At 42.6% G+C, this 9378-nt stretch overlaps 1 protein-coding gene across 1 annotated transcript; it reads right to left on the reverse strand.

The window, feature by feature from the left end:
* Positions 1-3118: 3118 nt before the first annotated feature.
* gltpd2b (glycolipid transfer protein domain containing 2b) lies at positions 3119-9378 on the reverse strand. Its single transcript, XM_084450031.1, has 4 exons — positions 8886-9378; positions 7705-7763; positions 7354-7535; positions 3119-7174 (listed from the first exon to the last, which is right to left on the reverse strand). The coding sequence occupies exons 1-4, from the start codon at positions 8953-8955 to the stop codon at positions 6550-6552; spliced, it is 936 nt and encodes a 311-aa protein (XP_084306157.1). The 5' UTR covers positions 8956-9378; the 3' UTR covers positions 3119-6549.

Raw genomic sequence — 9378 nt, forward strand, 5'->3', positions numbered from 1 at the left:
GTCTCCCCCTCGCCTCTCTCTTTTTCTTTCTTTCTTTCTTTCTCTCTCCCCCTCTCCCTCTCTCTCTGTCGCAAACATGCCCCTCTCATCCCTTCATTCAGTGCACAGGTACATACATACAGAAACTATTCACAGAATTAATACCCTTCAGTGGAAACCTAGAATATGTTTACAACTTCCATTTCCTAGAGGTTGGGCATTGTATGTCCTTTTGTGTGCTGAGAGAAAGTAGAAGAAAGGGTGGTAATCCTGTCATTGTTTTTGTCTGTGAGCTTTGGGACAAATCATTTTCTGTAAATTAGTTTGAGGTGAAGTCTATTTATACTGCATGAATAACTAGGGGATATAGTAGAGGACATCAACATACATGTATGATTTCAAAGTCTGCAAGGAGAAGCAACGCCTCTTATCAGTTTACTGTTGCTCCCTCCTTGCTGCCTCCCTATAGAGTGCCCCTCTATATATCAGTATACACAAAATACAATACAAAATGTGTATATCTATTTATACAGTGTCATAATATTATATACGTATGTCTTTTTGTTGCACTTAAAAATAATAATCAAACAGCTAAATGAATAAATCATCTTTTGGTGGATGGAGGCAAAAAAGGAGGCATTCTGCATGTGTGTATTGTCTTTTGTGTGCTAAGCGGGCAGGAGGCCCCATGTCTCAGTTCTATGCTGTGTGTTAATTATAAATGAGCACTGACCACCAGGAGGGACTTACACTGCATCGCAGTGATCACCCACATGAAAACCTACGCACAGCCATTGTGTATTAGGAATATGATAGCATAGATAGCATCTCCAGTAAGGGGAGTTTGAGGTCAAGACCTTTAAGTGTGTGTGTGTGTGTGTGTGTGTGTGTGTGTGTGCGTGTGCGTGTGTGTGTGTGTGTGTGTGTGATTGTGTATGTGTGTGCAGGCTTGGGTGAGTCTGTTTATCCCATGTACAATACAAAATTCTTACTATAGGTCGGGAAATTGCATCTACAACGTGCAATATTTATTCGGGTGACATAAATGATCAAATATTACAGTTTGATCAAATATCACAGTTCATTATCGAATATCACTCCATAGAAAACAATACTTTTCAATAAGGATTTATTGCACATCAAGTTAAAAATCCTCTCATCTTAACTATAACTCAGACTGTATATGATTAGATTTTAGGGTTACCTTGTTCATACATGAGTAGCTTTTTGCATGTTCATTCCATCTATTTCATATATGTCAGTGTACATATCAGAAATAGATGCTATTATCAAGTTTTGTATTGATTTGCACTGGGTTTGTGTTTTGTGTGAAGAAGATCTGTTTAAACAGTGTTTAAGGTGTTATGGTGTGTTAAGGTTGGGAGATAGTAGAAAGTGTTAGTTTTTGTTGTTTCTCAATCATCTTCAACATATCTGACCAAGTGATCAAGTTTGTGCATTGCTTGTTCTCTCTTGAAGTTCATCTAGGTCTAGAGTGATAGTGGATCACTGGGGTGAGAGTGCATCTGAGTTTGAACTTTGAACTTGCTCTTCTCCTAGGAAGTTACCAGATAGTTAATCAGGGTCTGTTTTCATGCAAATGTTGAGAAGGGGCTTTTGGTTTGTTCAATAGATTTTGATTGGATTCTCTGCTGAGAACTGAGATGGTGCAGGAGCGTTTGATTTGCTCGAGTGGTCATGGTGCTGTAGCCCTGCTGCTCCGCAGGCACACATGGAGAAGGCCATCAATGTGCCTGTGTTCAGAATTAGTTCAGAATGAGCGTCTCCACATTGTGTTTATGGTACATTCTGTATAAGTGACGCATGCATTTCCATTGCGTGTTAGACTGAGAATTTGAGGATTTAGGCTGAATTTAGGCACATCACCCCAGCGTACAGTAGCTGTGACATTGTGCCAATAATGTGACTCTGATCCCGCCTCTTAGAACACTAGCATCTTTTCATTCAAAAGAAGCACTGGCTTGACCTTCAGGGCCTCCTGTTTCTCTGACTGGGGTAACTCACAATGAATTCCCCTTATTTTAGCCACAATGGTTTCCAGTCCTGGTTGTAGTCAGACATTTCTCAGTTTTGTCTATTCATATGTGAGATACACTCCAGTATGTGATTTAATGGACATGGTAAATTAACACCTTGGGGTGAACACGCATATATTCACATACTGTACTCTGTTTTAACATTTGGAGACAATGGACTGAATAGTGCCCATGCACTCCTTAGCATTCCTGCTCCGCTCAGTTTATCTGTAATCTCTTAATCTGGTTGGCTAATCCAGAGCAGGTATTTTACTTCATCCTATCTTTGTCGTACGTTCTTCGATCAACCCCCTCTTTCTCTTTCCTCCTCCCTCTCAAACACACACAGAATCTTATAATTTACTAAAAAACAATGTAAGATGAACACAGACTACTGAATGAACTTGGTTCCATTGTTGGTTTTCATGTATTGTCCATTACTATAGTCCAGTTAGTTTATTCACCCAGACATCCGGTATAAGCAAGTGTATAAATATCTGTTTATCTAGTGCTATTTACTAGAACACAATTACATATTATGTGGATGTCTTCAAATTGCTTTTCTTTTTCATGTGTAAAGATTAGTCCGGAGACATTGCCCTCCACCAAAGACATTCATGGCAATTCTAGTTGTGCGACAGACAGTTACCCTGCTGCAGCTGCACATCACCAACCACAGGTCACTGTTTCGTTAATGGTCTCATTACAAATATGTTACAGGGGACATTTAGCAACCTTGTGATATTGAACAGGCCTAGTCTTGTCTTGCATAATGGTACGCACAGAAGGAGCAGGTTTCACTAATGACAACAGTGCCTCCTGGTGGAAAGGTTGTGTTGTTCCCCAGTGTCACAGAATGTTATTTATTGTTATCTCCATTTATCATTCTTTTCTATGATAATTTGGAGATGTCTTCAAAAAGCAATATATTTATTTCCTGTGTGGCTGTGTGATGTATTTATTCTTGGAATGGCTGTAACACATTTATAGTAACATAAATCATCAAGAGAGGAAGGAGAAAGGAAAGAACATGTAAATATTATGTTCACAAATAGATATACAATATATGTTTGCCAATGCGCATTTTCAAGATTGAACAACAGTAAAGCATAATGGTTTTATTTAAAAAAAGAGATAAAGTATTTTTATTGTTATTTTGTTGTAAAGAGGAAATCATGTATTAGCTTGGATGGTATGAAGACAGGGGTGCTACCTGGTACTGTAGGTTTCTTTTTCCACCAATAATCTGTTCTGAGTGAAACTAAAACATAAGAACTTGAAGGTTCAAACGGGAACCAACGTCAAATGCAGAAAACCCTTCCCTATTTCCTGTTTTATCTGAAAAACGTGCAGTATTGAATGTTTGCAGTGGTGACAGCTCTGCTCTAGTCAGAGTCTACTGACTACACTTTCAGATGAGCACTGCGTGTGTTTAAATGGGCTCCAGTATTGTGACTGCAGAAGTTTATTCTCCTCTGGTATTTGTTTGATCAGTCTCTCTGATTCAATGGAATGTTACATAGTCTAATGGAAACATATTTACCACCCAAAAAACACAATGCGTGGCTCCTGTGGCAACCAAGTATGTAGAGCCTTCAAGTTCTAAAACAGTACATTAAGACACAACTTTACAATTGTGGTCCTCCATACAATAAACACAATTGCCCCAAATCAGGAAAACAAGAAAGAAAGAAAGAAAGAAAGAAAGAAAGAAAGAAAGAAAGAAAGAAAGAAAGAAAGAAAGAAAGAAAGAAAGATATGAGACCGAAATAATTTAAATAATAACATGTTGGGATAGTCCCACCTTTATGAAAATGGCTGATAATTCTGTTCTTTGAATCTGTTGCTCTTTGCATCTTTATTTTTTGCTGTTACTGTATGTATATATTTTTTGCTCATGTTCATGTTAAACAATGATAGAGAAATCAATAAACGTGATTGATGGGAATTCCACACCAGACTCGATCTCAATTGTTTTACCTTTGTTCATTCTGCTGATCCAGTGCTGGTGAGGGAGAGTGGTCTCTGCAGAATAACATAAGCACTGCTTTCATAACTAGAATCTTACCTATTCTTGGCCTGGAAGTTTGATTCAATTGAAATGTCATTATCAGTGCAGATGACTTTTGTAATGTCAACAGTGATCAGATGCAACGATAGGCAGATTCAGATAAGAGTTTGTCCCAAGACAAAGCTGCTCTAGAATAAAACACTGGCAGAGCAGACCTGAGGGCTACCCTCAGGTACAGTAGAGTCGTGTAGTCCCAGGCGAATGTAATCTAAAGTAATCTCATTCACTGTAATCCCCTCCTCCGACTACGGTACACTCCTCTGTGACACTGTGACCACCCAGTGACACCCCAAGGCCATCCCTGGACTCCCTAGATCAACAGCCAAAAGGTAATAATCTACCTGGGCAACAGTTGGCAACTGAAGATACCTACCCCTAACAGTTGGTATCTGAAGCTAGCTACCCTCAATCTAAGAAACTATGAGCATGCATGTAATTGGACACATTGTCCAATATTCCTCATTGCTCCTCACAGTATATGAGTATGAACACCAACTACACATGTTGCCCTCTGACACTTCAAATTAAACTGATTATTCGGCTTGTCAAGGCATTGACCTCACATACTGTACTCCCCTGTCCTTAACTAGTCTGAGCCTGACCGCTTGACTAGATTACAGCAGCACTTGACTCCTGTCCTCTGGCCTTCACTCCTCTCTCCCCTCTGCTCGCTCTGCTCCGGCTCTACCCTCACCTCCCTCTGTCCTTCCATCTCTTCTAAGAAAGGCACATAGTGGAGGGTGGCAGAGAGAGCACAGATTACACAGCATTAGAGGTATTTGTGGGTTTAAAATAGTCTGATCAAGAGCGACTGATTTACAGTACACGCACAAGTTATCTCACTCTCTCTCACTCACAGATTATCACACTCACATCACAAGTCATTCACTTAAAGGTTCGAGATTACATAATGTCTTTGCTCTTCTGATAAGGCTTGCTTGTACAATTGTTCAGACATTAATATAGATTCTCTTTAGTCTATTAGTTTAGGCTCCTGCCCTGTAAGAACATAGCTAAATAAATAAATAAAATTGATATTTACAAATACTATATTAATGTTAATTAATATCACTAGGAACCAATTAGTGATCAATCTAAATAATCCTTTTGAATTATACTTAATTGCAAAACCTCATTTGAGGCTAAAAAGTCATTTCAGCTTCCATACAAAAATCTGTAATTAGCGGCGTTGTGCCCAGGGGAGCCGTAAGGAGTGGGCAGCTGATTCCAAGGGCCCAGCACTGACAGGGGCCCGTACCACTATTATTCTTGTTATTATTGTTATTATTATTATTATTATTATTATTATTATAAGGTCTATGTTTGGGGGGATTATTTCATAGGGCCCAAAGTTTCTAGTGGCGCCCTTGGCTGTGCCATTTCCAGGCAAGTGATGAGACCTAGAGCTGCTAATGTCACTAACTAACGCAAAGACTTTGTCTCTGCTCTCAGCATTCAGGGCTTAGTGGATGCAATGTGCTTCCACAGAGCAATGACACCCCTGCTGGAACATCAGTGCACTACAGATAGAAAAAATAACATAATTATACATTATATAGATTTATCATTATGATTCCTGCAATTTTCTGTTCAGCCAAAAATTCACTCGATGAAATAATTTCCAAAAAATTTTCTAGAAAGAATATGAACCCTGCAGAACTTTGAGGGGTGTATACTTCACTACAGTTTGATCAGGGAGAATTATAAAATTGTAAATGTGGTTTAAGTTGCCCTGGATCAAGTCGTATCACTGCTGTCAGGTCAAAACCTTGTTTCTCCAAAATGGCAAGTTTTCAGAATGTTGAAAAGAACATTCCAATTTCTATGTTTTTGAATATAATATCACATATGATGGTGAGCTGTTTAGAATACATTTAATTGGTCCCAGGGCTGGGAGGTGTTCAGAGGTTGTAAAGGACCTAACAGCAGCATTATGTGTCCAGGTACTGTATTTGATGAATCATACTAGCCCATATAATTATTACATTATATTGTGGGGTTAGACTGGCCCCAGAGTAGCTTGCTAGAAGGTATCCCGAATTATCAACAGCAGTTGGATCATATCGGTCATTCTGAACAACTTACAGAAGAACATTACAATGCCCTATTCTTCATCATTTACAAAAATAAGTTAGTTTGATTTCGACCAGCCAAAGTTTTTTTCAGCAGCCATAGAATGTCTCTAACAAGAAGTCCCAAGACGCGCTCACACAGTAGACTGTGAAGTGAGAAATGTCTAAGGACTCCCATTCAAGATCTGAAAAGGTAGACTGATTGTATTCCACAGCACTTTGGTTGTGAGAAAGTCATTTATCCCTGTTTGACTAGTCCTCAAGGTAACATCTGTTGAGCCTATTCACAATCACTTGGGAAGCCCATATGTCTGAAGAGTTAAGGGCTCTGTATAATTTGAGAGGACATGTGTTACTAGAGGCAGCCACCAGGCGGCACCTGGCCTCTCTGCTAAGGCAAGTCCAGCATGCCATGCTCCTTCAGAGCTGCCTGAGTCCTATCATAGACAACCCCGATGGCCTGGACCACCCTGCGGAGGACCACCCCTGCCTCCTCCTGGTTCTGCACACACACCAGGCGGTAGAAGAAGGCCCTCTCGGGCATGGCAATGAAGGCCAGCTCTGCAACCTTGCGGACCAGCCAGGTGTGGTGGTGGGCCAGGGTGTTCTGGTAGGCCTCCCGGCAGAGCTCGGCAGGGCTCCTCAGCCTGGCTCCCGGCTGCGACTCCGACAGCTTCTCCAGGAAGAGCTGCAGCCAGAGGAGCGCCCGGTGCAGCCGCAGCAGCGTCCGGCAGCCGGAGTATGTCTCGTGATGGAAGTCCACCAGGCCCCTGCTCAGCTCGGCCCGGATCATGGAGTGCACGGACGCGTAGGCGTTGGCGCCTTTAGAGGCCTTCGTCCCCTTCTGTCCGCCCTTCTTCGCCGAATCCCCAGGAAGCAGCTGGGCGTCGGCGCCCGCTCGGCCCTCTGCACTCCTCTCCTCCTCCTCCTGCAGGGCCAGTTGACGGATGATAGAGGTTTTGGTCTCGATCTCCTGGGAGATGAGTCCTACTACTGGGCCCAGAGCCTCCATGAACCTGTCAGACAGAAGAAGAAGAAGAAGAAGAAGAAGAAGAAGAAGAGAGGGACAGTCAATAACAGAGCCAGACCGTGGTGCCCTAACTCATGAGTTCAGTCACCCTGATTTATCAGAGCTGACGTGTGCGTCGGGACTGTCAGCGTTTTGATCAGCGGTCGGGCCGACCAGGGTGCTTACTTGATGAGCTCGTCCCAGCTGGAGAGGTAAGGCTGCATCAACACATCGGAGGGGGGGTCCGGCGCAGCCAGCAGGTGGGACAGCAGCAAGGACACCTGAAATGTCTGACCGGGGCACTCCTCCAGGGACGCCATGCCCTCAGCGCCCTCCTCATCGCTGCTATTGGACAGATGGTGAGGCTGCTGCAGAGGAGGAGGGTTGGGCCAAAGAGAGAGTGAGAGCGAAGGCGAGAGAAAGTGAGAGGAGATAAAGCAGAGTCAAATTAGTTTAGATCCGCAGAGTCTATATCGATGAATTAGAGCGGTACAAATTGGTTCATAATCAGCTACCTCATGTCTCCCCCCCTCTTACCATATTTAACTGGTTGTAGCTTTTAAGACAAGAATCCCAGTGGTAATCCAGACTTCCCTCTGTAAGAGAAAGAGATGAAAGAGAGAAAGAGAGAGAGAGTAAGCTAAAGATGTACAGTATTTGCGGTACTAAAAGCTGTAACCAGAAGATATGTAGGAAGAGGAGGATCTGTAGATGACAAATAAACCCTGAAACCCTGTCACAAACACATTAACAGCCTGTTCTTAATATGCTTTAGCAACTAATGTAGCATCTGTGACCATCACATCTGAAATTAAATTCCTCACAAACAGGATTATTCCAAATTGGGGGCAATGCATTTTCAACACACACATGTGTATTATAGAGCATACAGCGCTAAACTGCTGGCTTTAGAGAAAGATAGCAGATCACATGGTTCATGGAATGTCGCTTATTACTCCCACACATTTCCCCACTTGATGCCTTTGTCCTCACAGCAACAGCATCACTGAGAGCTGACAGGGTCTGAGTGTGTTGCATCTGTGACAGGCTGGAGCCAGGTCAAGCTGTTCTAGAAATTAGTTGATGTATCACTCTGTCTGTCTCTGAGTCCTGAGATTCTGAACTCTTGTCTGTCTTCTGTGAGAACCGCCTTAGATTCTGACGAAAGATCATTTGTTTCACCCTGAAGATTGCCCCGATCTAAACTGACCAGTTAGTGTCTCTGTGCTCCCCTTGCTCTGGTGGTCATGGTATTGTGGGTCACAAGGACCTCAGTAATGTCAGGTCCCCATGACCCATCCTGATTAACTGGTCAGTTTAGACTGAGGCAATCTACAGGTCATTAAGTCCAACTCTCTTTGACCCTGATAACAAAAGAAGAGAAGATTTTTGAGATTACCCTCAACCCTTAACAACCATACATGTGGTCTGTCTAAAATAAGTTCTAAAACAGAGTATAAATCTCACCACATTCAAAACAGAGAGAAAAGAATGGGGTGACCACTTTGCCAGATTCTCCAGTTAGCAGCTTTCCCATGTGACTTGGCTTAATACATTCCATACAAGAGAACCACGTGAAGATCAATAGGGTTATATGCTAACAAAGTCTGTACAAAGGCCAACACATTCAGACAAACACAGGGAGATTGCTTAAAATGTTCAAACACAATCCCAAATATACAGCTATAGCACAGTGTTACAAAGCAGCAAATACTCACGAAGCCACATGGAGCCCAGGAACAAGAGAAGAACCACAATGGCCAAGGCAGCCTTGGCCTTTACCCCCATACTGGCTGCCTGCCTGTGTGTCTGTCTGCCTGGGCCTCTTTCACTCCTCTCCTCCTACATATCCTCGCCTCCCTCGCCACTATCTGTCCATTCCGCTTTGTCACATGAGAGCTCTGCTCTCTTTCCCCTGTCTCCCTGCGCAATGTCTCGCTATTGGCCCCTTACCACAGACCCCTGTAGTCTTCCTACACAGCTTTCACACTTCACCTCAAAGCACATACAAAATGTTGCTTTCTCTCTGACGCAGTGCCTCAATGCTTGAAGTGTTCACACCCAGGACTTTAGCTATAACTATCAATCTTTAACTTCTGCTTTCTTTTTGTGTGTGTCCCTGCTTTCTATTCAATCCCTGTGTCCACTCAACCCTCAGCTCTTTCCTTTCTGTTCTTCTCTGACTCTGTGTTCAGCTGCTCTCCTCCTCCT

Source organism: Borostomias antarcticus (assembly GCF_949987555.1).
Source record: "Borostomias antarcticus genome assembly, chromosome: 15".
NCBI lineage: Eukaryota > Metazoa > Chordata > Actinopteri > Stomiiformes > Stomiidae > Borostomias > Borostomias antarcticus.